This window comes from Pan troglodytes, chromosome 10, assembly GCF_028858775.2.
Source record: "Pan troglodytes isolate AG18354 chromosome 10, NHGRI_mPanTro3-v2.0_pri, whole genome shotgun sequence".
Lineage (NCBI taxonomy): Eukaryota > Metazoa > Chordata > Mammalia > Primates > Hominidae > Pan > Pan troglodytes.
In genome coordinates this window covers 130,303,658-130,326,456 of record NC_072408.2, presented here as the reverse complement: position 1 = coordinate 130,326,456, position 22,799 = coordinate 130,303,658, and the positions used below count along the sequence as shown (strand labels likewise).

General features: G+C 50.3%; 1 protein-coding gene across 10 annotated transcripts in view; it reads left to right on the top strand.

The window, feature by feature from the left end:
* Nucleotides 1–21,946, top strand: part of RILPL1 (Rab interacting lysosomal protein like 1) — a 61,744-nt gene extending 39,798 nt beyond the window's left edge. For 2 of the 10 annotated variants that reach the window (XM_016924548.3, XM_054663805.1), the window contains 3 exons: nt 7,919–8,091; nt 9,447–9,539; nt 21,088–21,946. In XM_016924548.3, the coding sequence (XP_016780037.2) occupies nt 7,919–8,091; nt 9,447–9,539; nt 21,088–21,232 (411 nt within the window). In that variant the 3' untranslated portion in view covers nt 21,233–21,946. Of the gene's footprint in view, nt 1–7,918; nt 8,092–8,498; nt 8,595–8,725; nt 8,908–9,446; nt 9,540–18,033; nt 18,122–18,396; nt 18,421–21,087 lie in introns of all 10 variants that reach the window. The other 8 variants (XM_063785238.1, XR_010147838.1, XM_016924543.3 and 5 more) reach the window with 8 other exon arrangements.
* The last annotated feature ends 853 nt before the right edge of the window (nt 21,947–22,799 follow it).

The following is a 22,799-nucleotide window of genomic DNA, read 5'->3' as shown; positions in this document are numbered from 1 at the left end:
CGGAGAACGTGCATCATGTGGCTGGGGTCAGGGGTTTGTCCCAGGGCAGGATTTGGAGGACATGAGAGCTATGGAGGGTTGCAGAGCTAGAAAGGAATCTGTCTCATTGAAGGGGTGGGTTGCCCCTCCACACCTGTGGGTGTTTCTCATAAGGTGGAACGAGAGACTTGGAAAAGAAAAAGACACAGAGACAAAGTATAGAGAAAGAAATAAGGGGACCCAGGGAACCAGCGTTCAGCATATGGAGGGTCCCGCCAGCCTCTGAGTTCCTTTATGTATTGATCATTCGTGGGTGTTTCTCCGAGAAGGGGATGTGTCAGGGTCACAAGACAATAGTGGGGAGAGGGTCAGCAGACAAACACGTGAACAAAGGTCTTTGCATCATAGACAAGGTAAAGAATCAAGTGCTGTGCTTTTAGATATACATACACATAAACATCTCAATGCTTTACAAAGCAGTATTGCTGCCCGCATGTCCCACCTCCAGCCTCAAGGCGGTTTTTCCCTATCTCAGTAGATGGAACGTACAATCGGGTTTTATACCGAGACATTCCATTGCCAGGGATGGGCAGGAGACAGATGCCTTCCTCTTGTCTCAACTGCAAGAGGCGTGCCTTCCTCTTATACTAATCCTACTCAGCACAGACCCTTTACGGGTGTCGGGCTGGGGGACGGTCAGGTCTTTCCCTTCCCACGAGGCCATATTTCAGACTATCACATGGGGAGAAACCTTGGACAATAACTGGCTTTCCTAGGCAGAGGTCCCTGTGGCCTTCCGCAGTGTTTGTGTCTCTGGGAGCATGCTGCCTTCAAGCATCTGTTTAACAAAGCACATCTTGCACCGCCCTTAATCCATTTAACCCTGAGTGGACACAGCACATGTTTCAGAGAGCATGGGGTTGGGGGTAAGTCATAGATTAACAGAATCTCGAGGCAGAAGAATTTTTCTTAGTACAGAACAAAATGGAGTCTCCTATGTCTACTTCTTTCTACACAGACACAGTAACAATCTGATCTCTCTTGCTTTTCCCCACATCTCATCATTGCCATGCAGTTCTTTCTAAGCTGTGTCACTGTCATTGCAGTGTGATCACCAGGAGACAAGGCTCTTTCTATTTTTATAACTTCCTTATTGAGATGTAATTCATATGCCATGCACTTCAGCTATTGTGTGCTCATCACCACTGTCCAGAACATGCCCATCACCCCCATCAGAAATCCCTGCTCCTGCGGTAGCTGCCTCCTACCTTCCCCAGCCCCTGGCCACCAGCAGGCTGTTTCCCTCTGTGTATTCACCTGTTCGGGACATGGCATCAGTGGGATCCTACAACATGTGGTCCTGCCTGGCTTCTTTCACTTAGCGTGTTTTCTTGTTAATCCAGGTTCTCATATTTCAACTCAAGGTTTCCTGCCTTTCACAGATTATATGTGTATATATATATATATATATATATATTTTTTTTCTTCTTTTTTTTTGAGACAGGGTCTCAGGCCGGGGTGCAGTGGCACAATCTCAGCTCACTGCAACCTCCACCTCCCGGGTTCAAGCCACCATGATAGGCTAATTTTTGTATTTTTAGTAGAGACAGGGTTTGCCCATGTTGGCCAGGCTGGTCTTGAACTCCTGACCTCAAATGATCTGCCTGCCTCTATTTTATTTTATTTATTTATTTATTTTGAGACAGGGTCTCACTCCATCACCCGGGCTGGAGTGCAATGGCACGATCTTGGCTCACTGCAACCTCCGCCTCCTGGGTTCAAGCAATTCTTGTGCCTCAGCCTCCCGAATAGCTGGGATTACAGGTGTGCGCCACCACACCCAGCTCATTTTTGTGTATTTTTAGTAGAGACAGGGTTTTACCATGTTGCCCAGGCTGGTCTCGAACTCTTGACCTCAAATGATCCGCCTGCTTCGGCCTCCCGGGGGGATTACAGGTGTGAGCCACCGCGCCCGGCCACACGTTTTGATTTCGTAACAGGTTTTGTTTTTGTTTTGCAAAGTGCAGGCTGCCTGCATAGGGAAAGCAGACAGGCGTATGCTGGCTGAAAGGCGGGCAGAATTTATGCATTGAATTTATGCTAGGCCTGGTGGTGCCAAGTGTGACCAGAGCACAGTCGTTCCCCATTGCTGGGCCAGGGGCTGCTCAGAAGTACTGTGAAGGGGCTGCCGTGGGAGGGCAGGGTGCTTTGAGGCACCCAGGCAGTGAGGAGCATTCCTAAGGCCTCGGGATGGAGGCCCTGACCCAGGATGCTGCCTCCCTAAGGCCTCTGGGCAGCCCCGTGGCTTGTTAGTTGGTCTCTTGGGCCTTCCTGGGAAGCAGCTGAGGCCTCAGGGTATCGCTCTGAAGCTGTGCCCAGAGTACCTCCAGGGATCAGCAGACAACCCACAAAAGGCCGCAGCTTATCTCAGCTAACCCGAGCCGCCTCCCGGTCCCGCATGGAGTAAGCCTAGGAGGACCACGGCCGATGGAGCTCGATTGCCATCTTGAAAAGAGCCTCCTTGGTCCCTCCTGGTCTGAACCAGATAGTCCTGGGCCGCCCGTGGCCCTGCGGTCACTGCCTGGTGGCCTCTCGAGAAGCTGGAGCCCAGGGCTGTCCTGCCTGTACTTTCAGGCAATAGTATTAGAAGTCAGGGCGGGGATGGTGGCTCACGCCTGTAATCCCAACACTTTGGGAGGCCGAGGCAGGCGGATCACCTGAGGTCAGGAGTTTAAGACCAGCCTGGCCAACATGGCGAAAGCCCATCTCTACTAAAAATACAAAATTAGCCAAGCATGGTGGCGCATGCCTGTAATCCCAGCTACTTGAGAGGCTGAGGCAGGAGAATCACTTGAACCCGGGAAGCAGAGGTTGCAGTGAGCTGAGATCATGCCATTGCACTCTAGCCTGGGCAACAAGAGCAAAACTCTGTCTCAAAAAAAAAAAAAAAAAAGTCAGGACTTTGGGGCCAGACACAATGGCTCACGCCTGTAATCCCAGCACTTTGGGAGGCTGAGCCAGGAGGATTGTTTAAGCCCGGGAGTCCGAAACCAGCCTGGGCAACAAAGTGAGACCCCATCTCTAATGAAATATAAATAAAATTTAAAAAAAGAGAGTAAGGACTTTTGCATACCTTGCTGGGATTTCCCCAAACTCTAAAGGAATCAGACCATTCCTCCCCAAAAATGAACTGTCCCTTCTCCAGAAAAAAAAGAACTCAGGTTCTAAGGAAGCCCTTCAATGTCTTGGGCAGTTAAAACCCAATAGGGGTGAGCAGGAAATTCCTGTGGCTTTGAAAGTGTGTGTTCACAGAAATCCCCAGGTACCTGGGTGGGAAGGGCCCTTGGAAATATTTCTGGGTTATCAAGGGCTAGATGAAAGCCCAGATGAAAGCCCAGATGAAAGTTATCAAGGGAGATGAAAGCCCAGACATAGGGGCGGGTGGCTTTGCCCAGAGGCCTCTCGAGAGGTGGGGGTTTGGGAGTTCCTTTGAAGGGCTTTGCTCTTTCCCCAGGGTGTGGGGACGGCTGTCAGATGGTCCCTCCCAGAGACACAGGAGAGGCAAGGCCCTGACCTGCTATGAAAGGCAGGACCCGAGCTGTCTGAGGAGGAAGGGACCGGAGGGAGCTTGGGGTTCGGGTCCATAGCAGGGGCCACTGCTGCCTGCAGGGTCCAGGCAGGAGAAGGAGAAGGGGGATGGAAAAGGGAGCAGCTGCTGCTCGGAAACAGCCCGGTGTTGCCAGTGGGGCCTGATCTTCCAGCGCACTTTCCACAGGAAGCCCAAAATGCAAACTTCAATATGAAATGTCCTAATCTTAAAGAGTTCGCAGCTAATTCAACAGAGTTTTAGAACACAGTGAAGGCCAAACAAAATGTGGGCCAGCAGCACTGGGATGGTCTAAGGGCTTAGTTTGCAACCTCTGGTCTATACTACTAATGCCCAGAGTTCCTGGTGAACTCCTACACATTCGTCAATACCCCATGCATAGAGACCACATCTGATTAACATCTTCCCTGATTCTCTCCAGTTAGATCTTGTGTCTGTGCACTATTTTTTTTTTTTTTTAAGATGGAGTCTTACTCTGTCGCTCTGTCGCCCAGGCTGGAGTACAGTGGCACCGTGTCAGCTCACTGTAACCTCCATCTCCTGGGTTCAAGCAATTCTCCTGCCTCAGCCTCCCGAGCAGCTGGCATTACAGGTGCCCACCACCATGCCTGACTAATTTTTGTGTTTTTTAGTAGAGATGGGGTTTCACCATGTTGGCCAGGCTGGTCTTGATCTCCTGACTTCGTGATCCACCCACCTCAGCTTCCCAAAGTGCTGAGATTACAGGCGTGAGCCACCGTGCCTGGCCGCCCAGCTAATTTTTGTATTTTCAGTAGAGATAGCGTTTCACCATGTTGTCCAGGCTGGTCTCGAACTCCTGACTTCAGGTGATCCGCCTGCCTCAGCCTCCCAAAGTACTGGGATTACAGGTGTGAGCCACCACACCTGGCCTTAAGTTTCTATTTATGTGTATCTTCTCTTCAGCCCCATCTGTCTGACTCTGTTCCCAGGGCTGAGCTCCACGGCCAGCAAGGCTTTACAAAGTTAGCTCTCAGTAAATGTTGGATAACTAGACATCCAGGGTTGCTCCTTGGTGAAGCTGGGCCAGGGAAAGAGGAGAACTGGCGTGATTGAATGCCGGCCGCATATCCGCCACCTGTTGTATGTGGTCTTGGGTGGAGACATGGAGTGTGTGGCTGCCGGGTGGTTCCGGAGCATCCCTGGAGGCGCTGCAGAGGAGATCGGACATTGAAGATGTCCTCTGAGGACACAGCCCACCTAAATTGTGGCATCAGCAGACGCCTAGAATACTTTCTTTGGAAATTAAATCCTCCAACATTTCCTCCCCTTGTTCTTGGGTGGGAAGAAGCCCCTCAGCTGCCCAGACAGCTTGCGAGGGCGGCCGGGGTCAGATTTCAGTTTCCCACTGCATGGAGGCCCCTCCTCTGCTGCCCCGTGCTGACTCCGACCCCAAGGCTGGGCAGGGTCAGCTTGCTCCCCCAACCTGGGCCTGCTGTGTGTGGCTCTGCTGTCACCTGACGTGCCCCAGCAGTGGGTGGTGTCTCCTTTCACACGTCCTTTCCCAGAACAGCCGGTTGCAGCCTCCCCCAGGGTGTGAAGCCTCTCGGCTCTGCCTTCTGGAATCCCTCAGCCTCCTGTCCAGGGCACATTCAGGCTGGAGTTAGTCCCCTTCTCCCTGTGCTGCTATGGGGTTTTTCTTCTTCTTCTTTTTTTTTTTTTTTTTTTTTTTTGAGACAGGGTCTCACTTTGTTGGAGACACTGCCTTAAGTGCAGTGGCACAGTCTTGGCTCACTGCAGCCTCCACTTCCTGGGCTCAGGTGATCCTCATGCCTCAGCCTCCTATGTAACTGGGACTACAGGGGCAAGCCACCATGCCCAGTTAATTTTCTTTTCTTTTTTGTAGACATGAGGTCTTGCTATGTTGCCCGGGCTGGTCTGAATCTCCTGGGTTCTAGTGATCCTCCTGCCTCAGCCTCCCAAAGTGCTAGAATTAGGAGTGTGAGCCACGGTGCCGGGCCTATGGAGTTTTTCTTGAGGTTGGGAGGGACGTCTGTTTCCTCTCCCTTTCCCTGTTCTGGAGCTTTTTCACTGCTGTCCTGACCTCTGTCTACTCCTGGTTGGTCATGGGACATTGGTGGCTCAGGAGTGTTGGGGACACTCCATTCCTTTGAGAGTGTGGGCTACCTGTAGATTGACTGGCTGACTTGCAAAAGCTTCCTTGTGATTAAGAAAAAAAAGGAAAATAACTGTTGGCAAGAATGTAGAGAAATTGGAACCCTTGTGCATTGCTGGTGGGAATGTAAAATAGAGCAGCTGCCGTGGGAAACGGTTTGACAACTCCTCAACAAGTTAAACATAGAATTAGCCTATGACCCAGCAATCCCACTCCCAGGTATACAACCAGAAGAACTGAAAACAAGTGTCCACACTAATACAGTTCTTAGCATTGCTATTCACATTAGCCAAAGAGTGGAAACCACTCTGATGTCCATCAGCTGAAGAATGGATAAACACACTGTGGTACATCTGTACAGTGGAATATGGCTCAGCCATCAAAAGGAGTGAAGTGAGCTGGCGGGGTGGCCCACCCCTGTAATCCCAGCACTTTGGGAGGCTGAGGTGGGTGGATCACCTGAGGACGGGAGTTCAAGACCAGCCTGACCAACATGGTAAAACCCCGTCTCTACAAAAATACAAAACTTAGCCCGGGCATGATGGCGGGTGCCTGTATTCCCAGCTAGCTACTCGGGAGGCTGAGGCGGAAGAATCGCTTGAACCCAGGAGGCAGAGGTTGAAGTGAGCTGAGATCGTGCCATTGCACTCCAGCCTGGGTGACAGAGTGAGATGCCATCTCAAAAAAAAAAAGAGTGAAGTGCTGGTGTGTGCTGCAACGTGGATGAACCTTGGAAACACCGTGCTAAGTGAAAGGAGCCAGGCACAAAAGGCCACTTAATGTATGATTCTGTTTCTGGGAAATGTCCATGGTAGGCAGTCCATAGACAGAAACTACATTGCCATTTGCCAAGGGCTCAGGATAGGGAAGTAGAGAGTGACTGCTTAATAAGTACAGGTTTTCAGCCGGGTGCGGTGGCTCACACCTGTAATCCCAGCACTTTGGGAGGCAAAGGCGGGCGGATCACTTGAGGTCAGTAGTTCAAGACCAGTCTGGCCAACATGGTGAAACCCTGTCTCTACTAAAAATACAAAAATTAGCCAGGCATAATGGCAGGCGCCTGTAATCCCAGCTACTCAGGAGGCTGAGGCAGGAGGATGGTTTGAACCCAGGTGGTGGAGTTTGCAGTGAGCTGAGATCGTGCCACTGCACTCCAGCCTGGGTGACAGAGAGATTCTGTCTCAAAAAAAAAAAAAAATTGCCGGGTGTGGCAGTGCACACCTGTAATCCCAGCTACTCGGGAGGCTGAGGCACAAGAATTGCTTGAACCCAAGGGGTGGAGGTTGCAGTGAGCTGAGATCATGCCATTGCACTCCAGCCTGGGTGACAGTGAAACTCCATCTCAGAAAAAAATAAAATAGTAAGTATGGGTTTTCCTTTTGGTGTGAAGAAAATGTTCTAGAACTGGACAGAGGTGGTGGTTGTGTGACATGTGAGTTTACTAAATGTCACCTCCAAATTGTTCACTTTCAAAAGGTTCAAATGGTAAATTTTAGATGATGTATATTTTACCACATTTTTCTAAAAAGGCTCCCTCGCTATGCAAGAAGGTGAGAGGATGGGTGTGGGTGTGACCTGGGGCAGGTGACTTAGCATGATGCTGGGATCTGTCAGTCACCCGCATCACAGAGAAATGGCCGAGTGTGCACCCCCGCCGGGCTTCCACTGAACTCCAGATACTCAAAGCCACTGGGGAGGAGAGGACCTAACCAGAAGGCCCATAACAACAGGGAAAATGGATATGACTTACTGTCAAATGAAAAAGGAATGGAGAATTGTGTGTAGGCTGAGATTCCAGCCACTCTGGCCAAATTAGCAATGGTCTTAGTAAGGAGATGAAAGGAGGCCTGGAAAGGGGGAAGCAGCAGATGTATGAGGGTGGGGGCAGGGGAGGTGTGACAGCTCCTCCCTGGATGCCTTGTCATGTTTGTAATGAAACCCCAAGTCGGGTGGGGAGGTGCGGGGTCCGTGGGTTCGGCTATTGGGAAGGCGAACAATGAACAGGTGGCTGCTGGCTTCCACCTCCAGAGGGAAACTGTACAGAACGTGAGCAAGGGCCGCCCGCGAGTGCTGAAAATAGCACCCTCCACAGGCTGTTGGCACCCCGGGAGGGGGAGAATTTGGGCTCCTTCAGGATAGAGAGTGGGTGCTGGCAGTGGCTGCCAAGAATTCATTAGCAGCATCTCTGCCTCCTCCAGACGGAGCCGGTTGGAGAGGAGAGCATCTCCGACGCAGAGAAGGTGGCCATGGATCTCAAGGACCCCAACCGCCCCCGGTTCACCCTGCAGGAGCTGCGGGATGTGCTGCACGAGAGGAACGAGCTCAAGTCCAAGGTGTTCTTGCTGCAGGAGGAGCTGGCTTACTATAAGAGGCAAGTGTCCCTGGGGCTGGATGGCCCGAGCTGGCTCCTTACTGAGGTTAGCCAGAGTTTCTGTACAGTTACCTTCTTACCCCCTGGAAGACAAGCATTTCATCAGTGTTTTTTTGGGTACCCTCTCTGGCCTAAAGAACTTACATACAAGCTCACAACCCCTTTCTGAAACTCTTGGGCCCAGGCCGGGCACCAGAGCTCACACCTTTAATTCCAGTATTTTGGGAGGCCGAGGCGGGAAGATTGCTTGATCCCAGGCATTCGAGACTAGCCTGGGCAACCAAGCGAGACCTCATCTCTTTTTTTAAATGAATGAATGAATGAAACCCGGCCCCGGTGTTATGGTCTATGTGGCCCTTTTCACCTCCTACATTATCCTGTTCACTCTCATGCTTGCTTTATTGTAGGTTTCCACACGAGACCACAAGCAACATGAGACCAGAAGTCTTATTTATCTTGTCCATGGCTAAGTTCCCAGCACTTAGAATGGAGCTTGGCACACAGTAGGTGCACAACAAATATCTGTTGAATAGAAAGCTGGAAGGAAGGACCCATGCACCAGAGGTGGTTCCTGCTCCAGTGGGGAAGATAAGAGATGCATAAAAAATATAATACCACACATTTTTATTGAAAGGTTTACTGACTGTATACTGGATGTTCAAAGATGGGAGAGGCCGGGCGCGGTGGCTCATGCCTGTCATCCCAGCACTTTGCGAGGCCGAGGCAGGCGGATCACTTGAACCCAGGACTCGAAACCAGCCTGGGCAACGTAGTGGGACCCCCATCTCTACACAAAAATTTTTAAAAATTAGCCAGGTATGGTGGCTCACCCTGTAGTCCCAGCCACTTGGGAGGCTGAAGCAGGAGGATCATTTCAGCCCAAGGTCAAGGCTGCAGTGAGCTCTGTATGTTTGTGCCACTGCACTCGAGCCTGGGCAACAGAATGAGACCCTGTCTCAAAAAAAAAAAAAAAAAAAAAAGATGGGAGAGTGGGAGAGATCACTTCGAGTTTGTGGATGGGGTGGAAATCAGAAGGCCTCCTGGAGGAAGCAGCATTTGAACTGGGCCTTCCTGAAAGGATAGGGTAGTATTTAGATATGGGAGATGTTGAGGAGTGACGGGTATATTCTGGGTAGAAGAAACCACAGAGGTGTGGCGACAGGGAAGCCTGTGTAAGGACAGGAAACGGGGAGTGGTTCTATTTGGCTGGACTCTTCAGAATAAACTGGAAATACAGATGCGGGTCCCCTAAAAAGCATGCACCCTCTCAGACCATCAGACACTTCTCTTCTGGAATGTTCCAGTTCTCAAGGAACTTTTGACTTTTTTATCTCACGCCTCTCATCTCCTTCCAGTGAAGAAATGGAAGAGGAAAACCGAATATCCCAACCCCCACCCATCGCCCACCCGAGGACGTCCCCCCAGCCGGAGTCGGGCATCAAGCGACTGTAAGTGATGCGCTGCCGGCTTCTGCGCTCGGCTGACCTGGCGGTTCACGTGTCCTTTGACTTTTCCTCCTTGGCACCTGCTCCCAGGGCCAGGCTTATGACTAACCACATCCTGCTGAGACGTCTGGCCTGGCCCCCGACTTTGAGTTCATCTCCCTTCCTGAATGCTGAGTCCCTCCTGGGGGTCTCTGGGCAGAGAGGTTTGGGGAGTGCGGGAGGCGAGAGGGGAGAGGCTTGGGCCAGTGGCTGATACTCAGGAGCTTGCTGCAGTGTGTTTCATGGGGGTGGGGTGCATCTCTGGGCCTTTAAGGACAGGAAATAAGGGTAGCGAGGTAGGGGTGGGTTGTGCATCTGAAGCTTGAGACTTCAGCTCTGAGATGTCAGGTGGCCCTGGGTCCACCCCATCTATGCAGTTCTCTGATGACTCATCCATGTAGCCCTCTGTCCATTAAGCAGCGGTTACTGCATAACGCATGCAGAGTCAGGCCTTGGTTGCTGCAGGAGAACCCCGCAAAAAAGAGTGACCTAGTCCCTGCCCTCAACTAGACTTTAAGCTACTTCAGTGGTTCTTGGCATCAACAGATTCCTTTGAGGTTGTTATAAAACCTCCTGAAATTTCCCCCAGAGAAATCTGTAAAATTTGTGAACAATTTCAGGAGGTTCATGGACCCCTAAGACTCTTCAGATAAAGGGTTAACACCTCTGGTTTTGTTAGACAGTATCTACTAAGAAGCTAACACGTGCTGGGTCCTGTTCCCACAGAATATCTCATTGAGTCCTCAGCATGGTGTTGTGGGGTGGAAGCATCATCATTCCCATTTTATAGTTAAGGAAACAGAGGCACCTGCCTAGGGTCATTCAGCTAATAAGAGGCAGAACCAGGGCTCAAACCCAGGTAGCCTGGCCCCAGAGCCCACACTGTGAGCTCTCTGCAAGACAGCCTTGTGCTTGCAGTGTTGGAGCTGCATTCTCTCCCCTGAGACGGTCTTCCAGGCTCTGGGCCTGCCTTCCAGTTCTATCCAAGGCTTAGTACAGAAGAGGTTTCAGTTCTTTCCTCCAAAACCCACAAGAAACTTTGTGAAAACAGGGCGTGTGGGTTGGAAAGCCAGACGGATTGTGTAGGGAGAGGAAGTGGAGTGTTACCCATATACCCCAACCTTTAAAATCCAGTTATGTTTGGAAATTCTTGGTTAGTTCTTGCCCTGTGAGTAGACAATGCAGAACCGTGCAGGTTTGTCACTGCTGGGCCCTCTCCTCTTAGAAAATGGTGCCCTTGGGGCTGGGTGCGGTAGCTCACACCTGTAATCTCAGCATTTTGGGAGGCAGAGGTGGGAGGATCACTTGAGCTCAGGAGTTCAAGACCAACCTGGGCAACATGGTGAAACCACCTCTCTACAAAAAATACAAAAATTAGCTGGGTATGGTCCCAGCTACTCGGGAGGCTGAAGTGGGAGGATTGTTTGAGCCCAGGAGGTTGAGGCTTCAGTGAGCCAAGATTGTACCACTGCACTCCAGCTAGGGTGACAGAGCGAAACCCTGTCTCGAAAAAAAAAAAAAAGAGAGAGAGAGAGAGGGATAAAAAAGAAAGAAAGAAAATGATGCCCTTTGCTGGGCATGGCAGCTCACATCTGTAATCCCAGCACTCTGAAAGGCCAAGGCAGAAGGATCACTTGAGGCCAGGAGTTTGAGACCAACCTGGGCCACGTAGTGAGACTCTGTCTCTACAAAAAAATTTAAAATTAGCCGGATGTTGCTAGAGAGTACAGGCTGGTGCACGACTCCCTTCCAGCTTCATTCAGGCTGCTTAGGAGTTTGGCCCCAGGTCCCTGATGCACTGGGGAGGGAGTGTGGCCCCAGTTCTGGTTAGAGATAAACATTTCCTAGGGAAGAAGCATGGCACCAGAAAAGCTTCCTCTAGATCCCAACACCATTTAGATCATGGATTCAGTAGTAAACTTCCATTTGCAATTGAAACTCAACTCAAAGTAACCTAAGAAAACGAATTTGGAGGCCAGGCGCAGTGGCTCACGCCTGTAATCCCAGCACTTTGGGAGGTCTAGGTGGGTGGATCATGAGGTCAGGAGTTCAAGACCAACCTGGCCAACATGGTGAAACCTCATTTCTACTAAAACTACAAAAATTAGCTGGGCGTGGTGGTCACATGCCTGTAGTCCCAGCTACTCAGGAGGCTGAGGCAGGAAAATTGCTTGAACCCAGGAGGCGGAGGTTGCAGTGAGCTGAGATTGTGCCATTGTACTCCAGCCTCTGAGCGACAGAGCAAGACTCCATCTCAAAAAAGAAAAAAGAAAACAAAAAAATTGGGGGCTGGGCTCGGTGGCTCAGGCTTGTAATCCCAGCACTTTGGGAGGCCGAGGCGAGTGGATCAGCTGAGGTCGGGAGTTTGAGACCAGCCTGACCAATATGGAGAAACCCCATCTCCACTAAAAATACAAAAATTAGCCGGGCGTGGTGGCACACACCTGTAATCCCAGCTACTTGGGAGGCTGAGGCAGGAGAATCGCTTGAACCTGGGAGACAGAGGTTGCAGTGAGCCAAGATCGTGCCATTGCACTCCAGTTTGGGCAACAAGAGTGAAACTCCGCCTCAAAAAAAAAAAAAAAAGAAAACAAATTTGGCTAAGGAACTAAAAGTTCCAACTTGCCACAGCGTGGGGCTCAGCTGGATCCAGGCCTTGTTTCCTCCACCCCTGGCTTGGTTTTCCTCTGTGGGCTCCATTCTTGGGTGTCCAGTCCAGCCTGAGGATGGCAGCATGGCAGCCCTTGGCTCAGGTTTCATTTTCTTTCTTTTTTTTTTTTTTTTTTTTTTTGAGACGGAGTCTCACTCCATTGCCGAGGCTGGAGTGCAGTGGCACAATCTCAGCTCACTGCAGCCTCCACCTCCCGGGTTCAAGCAGTTCTCTCCTGTCTCAGCCTCCCGAGTAGCTGGGATTAGAGGCATCTGCCTCTACACCTGGCTAAGTTTTGTAATTTTAGTAGAGACGGAGTTTCACCATGTTGGCCAGGCTGGTCTCTAACTCCTGACCTCAGGTGATCCACCCGCCTCGGCCTCCCAAAGTGCTGGGATTACAGGCGTGAGCCACCGCGCCCGGCCCAGGTTTCATTTTCTTCTGTCTGAAACTCCAGTGCAGATTCTCTGTTCCCAAGATTTCCATCAGTCACAGAAATGAGTCCCATTGGCTCCAGCTGGGTCACATGACTATCCCTAACCCAATCACAGGACAGCACATTGATCGTCCGGGTCTGTGACTCCTCACCCTTGACGCTCAGAGCACTTTTACCTCCATCCAGTTCAAGTGGCCTGAAAGTAGGGGAAGGGATGGGTCCCCAAGCAATATCAGAGTGCTAGATAGACAGAAATACGGGGTGCCCACGGTAGCCTCACGTTGGGAGGAGGAAGCCCTTCAGTCTTGATTCTCTGCAGTACTTAGTGCCCAGGAAAGGTTTCTCATCCAGTGCTTGGTAGGAAATGGGACTGGCTTTGCTTAAACTCCAACTCACTCGCCAGCCCCACTCCTATGTGAGGATGAGCAGAATCTATCTTGTATGCTTTGATAGCTACAGCTTTTGAGTTTCAGGCCTGGAGAAACTGCAAGAAGCTTCATGAGCCCAGATAGTCTCTGCATGGGCTGAGGGAGGGGGAGATCAAGAGACTTGTGTTCTGCATCCTTCAGCCATTTGTTCCCAGGTCGTTAAGAATTAGCCTTTCAGGCCGGGCACGGTGGCTCAACCTGTAATCCCAGCACTTTGGGAGGCTGAGGCGGGTGGATCACAAGGTCAGGAGTTCGAGACCAGTGTGGCCTACATGGTGAAACCCCATCTCTACTAAAAATACAAAAAAATTAGCCAGGTGTGGTGGTGGGCACCTGTAATCCCAGCTACTCAGGAGACTGAGGCAGGAAAATTGCTTGAACTCCAGAGGCGGAGGTTGCAGTGAGCCGAGATCACACCACTGCATTCGAGCCTGGACATCAGAGCGATACCCCATTTAAAAAAAAAAAAAAAAAGAATCAGCCTTTCTAGCACCTTCACTTTCACTTCCAATGTACTGCATTCAGAGCCTCCAGCACCCACGGTCATATGTAATTCTAAAAATTCCTTCCAGAGCCGAGTTTTTCTAACTGTAATTTTCTACTCTGGGCCCCTTTCTCTAAACAGACAATTAAGTTGGCTTTGCAAATTTCGTATTGGGTGAAATCCAGAGGAAAGTTATCAGAATTAGCCAACGAATCTTTCTACTAGTTCTTCTGCCCACACCTGAATAGGCTGTGGTGTCTGTCCTTCTTTTCCAGATTGTTCCAGAAAGGACCCTGGGGCCCTGTTTTCAGAGCTCTTCCCCACTTAGGTTGGCTTCTGGTTGCTCAGGAAAGTGTGGGTCTCTGAGCCTGGCAGGGACAGACTCAGAGAAAGACGAGAGAGCGAGACCAGAACCTCCCAGCCACAGGGTGCGGGTGACCAGTCCCGTGGCAGCCCCACTTGCTGGGGGATAACTGGGAGAGCAAACTGGCACAAAGGGCTTTTGACCAGTGCAGGCAGGACACTGGTCGCCTTTGTCCACCTCTACTGCTGGTTGGAAGCTGTACCAGTGCAGCCTGTGAGCCCAGAGGCTGGGAGGGGCCTGGGCAGGGACAGATCTTCCCTGGGCTGGCGCAGGGAATGACAGTTTCTGAGGCGGTTCTGAGCGTCCTTCCATCCTTCATTCCTCCTGCACCTACCTGGTCTGCTGGGTCTCTTCCGTCCTTCCTCCAGGGAGTATTAGCCATGCGGTCTGCTCAGGGCGGCTCTTCAGCTCTGCTTCACACTGTTAACTGGTTTTTCCCACCCCTCCTCCTGCAGCAATTCACAGCCGCCAAGGAGGGTTCAGGGGCTTTGGCAGCTTAGAGCACTTGAACTAAAGTATCTTCCCTCCTGTCAGGGACCCAGAGCTGGGGTAATTATCCCCATTTCTCAGATGAGGGAACTGAGGCCCAGAGAAGCCCACTGACATTTAGATCAAACTGCTGGGAAGGCTGTCTTCAGATTTGAACCCATTCCTTTTCTGCTCCCACCCCCGCCACCATTTTCCCGCTCCCCTCCCCGAGTCTCTGGTGGTGGCCCCTTGTCTGCACAGTGCACCATGAGTCACAGGCGTCAGACTTCACATTTCTAGACTGAACCGGACAAGGGAACTGTTTTGCTGCCAGTCAAAACAGTGTGCCCGGAAGATGTTCCAAGAATAGTTTGTGATTGAGCAGCTGCTGTCCAGAGAGGCCAGGCTGGCACTGCCCAGGAAGGTCACGAGGGAGTGCTGGAGTGACTTCAGCCTCGTCCCCAGTGAACACCAGGCACCAGTGCCCCCTTTTGCGTGGTCCCTGTCTCTCAGTCATGGTCCCATGGACGCACACACAGTTGCCTTTTGCAGGGCGGGGGCTAGGGGCTGATCAGGAGATAAGAAGACAGGTGGGTATAGAGGGGGGACCGGGGAAGCAAGGGATGAGAACTGGCCTCGAGGACTGGAAAGGTTGGCTTTGGAGTGGGTGGCCACCCAGGTGTCCAGGGGTAGCAATGACAGTGCATTCTATCCCTGTCCTCCCACCCACCACCCCCCTCGCTCCAGCCCAGGAATAGCTTCTTCACAGCCGCCCATTACACTGCCTGAAATGCCACTGGTAGAACTTCATTTGGTTTGAGTCTTCCAGAAATATTTGGCGGGGAGCGGGGAGTTAAAACCAGCTACAGGGTATTCAAGACAAACTTCGGGCCAAAACAAGTCAATCTTTTTATGGAAATGGCTGTACCTCTAGAGGAGATGGCTTCTGCAGGGCAGCCCCTGGAATAGTAAGGGAAAGGGCCATCTGCTCAGTGAGCACAGCAAGACACAGACAGGGCCAGGCGCGGTGGTTCATGCCTGTAATCCCAACACTTTGGGAGGCCGAGGTGGGGGGATCGCTTGAGGCCAGGAGTTTGAGATGAGCCTGGGCAACATAGCAAGACCCTATCTCGAGGAAAAAAAATTTTTTTTAATTGGCCGGGCATGGTGGCACACGCTTGTAGTCCCAGCTACTAGGGAAGCTGAGGCAGGAAGATCACTTGAGCCCAGGAGGTCGCGGCTGCAGTGGGCCCAGATTGCGCCACTGCACTCCAGCTGAGCAGCAAAGCGAGACCTGTCTCTGAAAAAAAAAAAAAAAAAAAGACATACAGATGGAGTAACTCAGTCAGAACACTCCAGGTGTCCCAGGCCCCCGAGCATCGGTCACCCCCTGAAAAGGCCCTAAATGAAGTCCAGCATTCCCGGTGGTAAACATCTCTTGAGGCAAAATGTCCCCCCTGTGTTTGAGGCCACTTCCCACACAATGACTGTATCTTTGTGGGCACCCTCTTTGGGTGTCCTGGCAAAGGTGGGTACAAAATGGTGTTGCTTGGAGCCCCTAGAAAGCTAACTGTGTCCGGTAGTCTGGCCTCTGGGGCCCATTCACTTAGCAGAAGGCATCTCATCTTCTCCATGTCATCGTGAGAAACCATCCAGGAGGTTCTGCAAAGACACCAACTCCTGGCCAGGCGTGGTGGTTCACTCCAGCACTTTGGGAGGCCAAGGCGGGTGGATCACTTGATGCCAGGAGTTCAAGACCAACCTGGCCAACACAGGGAAACCCCGTCTCTACTAAAAATACAAAAATTAGCCCAGCAGGGTGGTGCACGCCTGTAGTCCCAGCTACTGGGGAGGCTGAGGCAGGAGAATCACTTGAACCCAGGAGGTGGAGGTTGCAGTGAGCAGAGATTGTGCCACTACACTGCAGCCTGGGTGGCAAAGCGAGACTGTCTCAAAAAAAAAAAAAAAAAAAGAAAGAAAGAAAGAAAGAAAAGATACCAACTCCTAACTCCTAGCTACTCTGTGAAGCACATCAAAGGTAATCCAAATACCTGGAACATCGCCAAACCTCATTTGAGACAATTATTTTATCTTTATCCAACCAACTTTTTAAAAAAATTATAGCTTTTCAAAATAAGCTGTAGTGGCATGGTTGGAGTTTCATCTTCATTTCCTCTGCCCAGCTGAGAAACAGATGAGCATTTACTTACCGTGGGCTTAGACCAGAATATCTGATGATTCTGCAGGCTCTGCCTCAGCCCTCGTCCTGCCTGGCCCCTCTGCTTCAGTCTCTCCTGGTTCTCGCCTGGCGCTTAGGGTCATGGCGCCTGCAGCTCATCGCAGTTGGGGAGGACACTGAAAGGCCCCCTTGCCAGGGCATCACCACCACCTCCCACAGCGTATTTTGCCTTCTTCGTTCCCCACACACAGCCCTACATTTTAGCCCTGGGGAGCCACTCTGTCATCCCTCGCTGGCTGTCATATACTGCATCAGTTTCTAGAACTGCTGTAACAAAATACTGTAGACTCAGGGGCTTCAATAACAGTCAGGTATTGTCTCCCACTTCCGGAGGCCAGAAGGCCACGATAAAGGCATCAGCAGGGTCAGCTCCTTCTTCGGACTGTAAGGGAGAATCTGCCCCACACCTCTCTCCATTTCTGGTGGCTGCTGGGGGTCTTTGGCAGTCCTTGGCCTGCAGAAGCCTCACCTCAATATCCACTTCCACCTTCCTCACATGCTATCTCTGTCCAGATGTCCCCCTTTTATAAGGATAGCAGTCATATTGGATTAGAACCCACCCTACTCCAGCATAACATCATCTTAACTAGTTACATTTGTAAGGACCCTATTTCTTTTTTTCTTTTTTTTCTTGAGATGGAGTTTTGCTCTTGTTGCCCAGGCTGGAGTGCAATGGCGCGATCTCGGCTCACCGCAACCTCCACCTCCCAGGTTCAGGCGATTCTTCTGCCTCAGCCTCCCTAGTAGCAGGGATTACAGGCATGCGCCACCACGCCCGGCTAATTTTGTATTTTTAGTAGAGACAGGGTTTCTCCATGTTGATCTGGCTGGTCTTGCACTCCCGACCTCAGGTGATCTGCCCCCCTTGGCCTCCCAAAGTGCTGGGATTACTGGCATGAGCCACCGCACCTGGCCTCAAAAATTTTTTTTACAAATAGCCAGGTGCAGTGGCTCACACCTGTAATCCCAGCACTTTGGGAGGCTGAGACGGGCAGATGACCTGAGGTCAAGAGTTCAAGACCAGCCTGGCCAACATGGTGAAACCCTGTCTCTACTAAAAATACAAAAATTAGCCAGGCGTGGTGGCAAACGCCTATAATCCCTAGCCACTCAGGAGGCTAAGGCAGGAGAATCGCTTGAACCCGGGAGGAGGAGGTTGCAGTAAGCTGAGATTGCGCCACCGCACTCCAGCCTGGACGAGACAGTGAGACTCCGTCTCAAAAAAAAAAAAAAAAAAAAAAATTTTAAGTGAATTTAGAGGCAGGTGACACAATTCAACCGCTAACTTAGACCCTAATCAAACCCTTCCACTGGTGTCTGTGGAGTTTGTTTCTTTTTCATGCCTCCCCTTTTTATCTTCTCTGTGTCTATCTGTACTTCTCTAACCAGGATCTTTACAGCCATAATGCCCATGGTAGCAGCGGGACTGATAATAGATGACCCCACACTGCAGCCTGTCCGACGACTTGTTTCCCTTGTAGGCACTGTGTGTGTTTTGGGTTTTGTTTGAGCTGCTCCCTTGGAATGTCTGCTTCGGCTACTGCTGGGGCTGACCTGTCTCCCCCTGGCCACTTAAGCTGCATGGCCGCCACCTGTGTGCTCCATTTGACGTGGATGTTGAGTGTGATTTCAGCTGTGCCACTGGCTGCGCTCGGTCTACTCGAGCGAAGCCTCAGAATTCTCGGCTCTGTCACCGATAATTCTTTTTGTCTCTTCTGTTTCTGTTTTAAAACCACCTTGCCCATGATCCAGTAAAGAAGGTCCTTTAAGTGACGGGTCAGTAATCAACGCCCACTGCGGTCCCCGAGTGACACTAACCCTATGTTTTTGATGTTCACCCTGTAGCTTTCTAAACTGCTTTGTTTTCCAAGCCATCTTCAAGTCAGCCATTTGATCTTGTTTTAAAAAGAAAGGCAGAGGAGGGGACCAGTGTTTTGATTCTGTCTGTGTCAGAAGTGCTAAGTGGCCTTCCTGTTTACCTGAGTCAGAGAGAGGTGAAGCGTAACTGTGAGGTGTTGCTGCTGTATTTTTCGCCAGCTAATTGCCTGGATTACCCTATGGAAGGAGCTCACAAATAACCCAGTGTGAGAATTGTGCCTTCATTCACCAGCACACTTACCTGTCACAGAGAAAAGGCATCTTAGTCGCTAGGGAGAGTTTCATCAGATAAACTTGGCTTGCCGTGGCTCTGCAATGAAAGATCAGTTTATTCCTGGTAGAAAGTGATTGTAGGATCCAGTAACCACAGAAGAGTGAAATCATTTTCACCCAGATGTGATTAAAACTAAACTCTGGAGGCTGCAACACTAGCAACCAGCAAACAGAGGGAACCAAAAATAGTTTATCCAAAGCTTTGATTTCGCAGTGGCTTTGTTCCTATTCTTGCCTCCCAGGAAACATAACATGCTATTATATGATATCTCTTACCAAGTTCAGAGCCATAATTCACATAGTGGCTAACGCCTGTGATCCCAGGTGTTGGTGATGGCCGGGCTCGGCAGCTCATGCCTGTAATCCCAGCACTTTGGGAGGCCAAGGCAAGTGGATCATTTGAAGTCAGAAGGTTGACACCAGCCTGACCAACATGGTGAAGCCCTGTCTCTACTAAAAATACAAAAAAATTAGCTGGGCGCAGTGGCATGCACCGGTAATCCCAGCTGCTTGGGAGGCTGTGGCAGGAGAATCGCTTGAACCTGGGAGGCAATGGTTGCAGTGAACTGAGATCAAGCCACTGCACTGCAGCCTGGACGACAGAGCGAGACTCCGTCTCAAAAAAAAAGAGTAGAACTTGGTGACAACAGAAGGAATCTTAATAGAGCCTGGTAGTATCAAAGGACAGTTTCAGGAAGAGCTTTTGGGAATTCCTCAAGGTAGGCCAATTTCAGGTTCACTGACCAGGGTCCTAGTTTGTTTACATGACCTCAAAGCAGACCTTGTTTTAAAGGGACTACTTTGGCCAGGCACAGTGGCTCACGCCTGTAATCCCAGCACTTTGGGAGGCCAAGGCAGGTGGATCACCTGAGGTCAGGAGTTTGAGACCACCTTGGTCAGCATGGTGAAACCCCATCTCTACTAAAAATACAAAAACTTAGCTAGGTGTGGTGGCGGGTGCCTGTAATCCCAGATACTCAGGATGCTGAGGCAGAAGAATCACTTGAACCGGGGAGGCGGAGGTTGCAGTGAGCCATTGCACTCCAGCCTGGGCAACAAGAGCGAAACCCCATCTCAAAAATAAAAAATAAAAATAAAAATAAATGGACTACCTTGCAGGCTTTTTGCTTGTGACTTTTTTTTTCTTTCTTTTTTCTATGGTAACAAACTCAAGTATGCTTGTGACTTCTGCCTTTATCTTTCAGGCATCTGAAAGTTCCTGATGGCTCTCTCTGATCAATATGCAACAGTCACAGCTGTTTTAAAAAGACCTCTGTCTACCTCAGTTAAAGTCTGAGGCCAGACTCACTGTGGCTGTGTAGCTGGTTACAGTGATACGGCCTAAAGGCTTTCACCATTAGATCTATTTTTGAAAGTGCAAATGGATGTTTCCCTAATTTTATATCAGAGAACCATGCGTACCATGTTTTACTTATATATATATACTTATTTTATTTTTTTAGACAGAGTCTCGTTCTCTTGCCCAGGCTGGAGTGCAGTGGCGTGATCTCGGCTCACTGGAACCTCCGCCTCCCAGATTCAAGCGATTCTCCTGCCTCAGCCTCCCAAGTAGCTGGGATTACAGGCGTGTGCCACCACACCTGGATAATTTTCGTATTTTTAGTAGAGACGGGGTTTCACCACGTTGGCCAGGCTGGTCTCGAACTCCTGACCTCAAGTGATCTGCCTGCTTCGACCTCCCAAAGTGCTGGGGTTACAGGCGTGACCCATCGCGCTCAGCCCATAGTATATTTTTTATTGTTCATTTTTCTTAAGTACTTCCTTTAGCCTCATCTAAGCAGTAATGTCCATGAAATCTGGGCCACAGTTTCCTGACTGACATTAAACAAATACAGAACTATTTAAATTAGAAATACTCATCCGTTTACAACAGAATCCTCTTATATTCCACACGGTTTTCAAGTATTCCTTTCTCTGCGTCATTAGGGTAATTAAAGAAACCCAAGATTTGTTTCAGCAGCTTTTGATTTCCACTGGTAACGGGATAAATCCTCCATAGCGGCTAACGTGGAAGACACCTCACACATCACATCAGCATGCATGCCTTGCCCATACCGCGTGACCTCCAACGTACCGTGTCCAAATGACACGCAGAATACCCTGCTGCTTTCTTGGAATAACTTTGACCTGCACCCCCAACTTTGTCTTTCACACCTTGAATTGATTTGCTCCCTTCTAAGTTTGCTGCTATATGTCTCCGGCACTGCAAAAAACGTGACGTGCACAGCAAAGGGTCAGCTCTCATTTCTGTGTTTGCTTTCCCTTCCAAAGGTTTAGCTTCTTCTCCCGAGATAAGAAGCGCCTGGCCAACACGCAGAGAAACGTGCACATCCAGGAGTCCTTTGGACAGTGGGCAAACACCCACCGCGATGACGGTTACACAGAGCAAGGACAGGAAGCCCTGCAGCATCTGTGACCTTGGCCCATCTCCACCCTCCAACCCGGACTGCCCGCCACCAGCGCCTGCGACCGAACTGCAGCCCAGGGGTCATTGCTGCCTCAAGCCGCTCGGTGCAGACGCACCCTGAAAACTGACCCCTCAAACAGACTGTCTGATTTGAGGATGGACATTGAAAAACCGACGCCAAACTCTAAAGAAATGTTTATTTATACCCAGGGCTATCACTGTTTCTAATAGATGACTCTGATCCCGTAGGATATATATTTAATAATCCCACAAACGGAGGCCAGACTTCTGCGTTAACTTCAGTAACACAAGCTTCTTTAAGCCAAATACATCACTTGCCACTATCATTGCTGTTTGACTTGCTTTGTATAAAATGCTGTGTGTAGAGGTTTTATTATCACAGGTGACATAGTTCAGCAGGAGGCATGGAAGGGCTAGATCTTCATTAGTTACATTCATGAAATTGTGATGGTAACGTATTATACAGAATGTATCCATCAGGCAGACAAGGGGTCTGAAGTCACAGGCTCAGTAGCCCAACTCAGACACAAAGCCACAGACAATATGGATGATGGTCCTCTTACCCAGAAACTGGAGACAACTTTGCAGGCGCCCTGGCTGCGTTCCTGATAATGCCTAGAGCATGTAGCAATGTTCAAGGCAGGTGCCTTGGAATCTGCTGTGAGTTATGCAGTACTAACCAAACAAAGTTGCTAAGGATGAGATGTTGCAACATTTCTTGTGTGCACTTTTTTTTCCTGACATCTTTTTTTCCTTTTAGGATTCATTAAGTCGTATACTTAGTCCCCTGCAAAGAAGAAGACAGATGTCCCAGAGCAGACTGAAAGCGGGGCGTGGGATCCTAGGCAATGCAGGAGGGCAGGTGGGGGAGCTGTAGCAGAACAAGGGTGCTAGGTGGGAAGCTGGCTTGGGGACCACACGTCTGGCTGACTCACAGGGCTATAGCAGCAGACAGAGCCAGATGCTCTACTGCAACTGGTGAGTTGGAGGCTTGCCCACATAACACTGTCTTTCTCTCCACCCACCAAGCATCCAGGGCACAGGGCTGGTTGCTCACAGATTGAGCGAGGTAGCACCTCCTACCAGCACTCAAGTTTATCAGGGCCGCGTTCTAAACATTCTACTGAAGTTTGCTAAGAAACCATTAGGTGAGGCCAGGCACAGTGGCTCAGGCCTGCTATCCCAGCACTTTGGGAGGCCGAGGCAGGTGGGTCACTTGAGGTCCGGAGTTCAAGACCAGCTTGGCCAACATGGTGAAACCCCATCTCTACAAAAATACAAAAAAATTAGCCAGGCGAGGTGGCGCATGCCTATAATCCCAGCTGCTCAGGAGGCCGAGACAGGAGAATCCCTTGAACCTAGGAGGCAGAGGTTGCAGTGAGCCTAGATCGTGCCATTGCACTCCAGCCTGGGCAACAGAGTGAGACTTCATCTAAAAAAAAAAAAAGAAAGAAAGAAAGAAACCATCCGGTGAATTTGCAGAATCTAGAATGGACTCTGCTTCCAGATTGCCGAAAAAAAGAAATGATCAGACAGGGTAATTATTGCTGCGTTA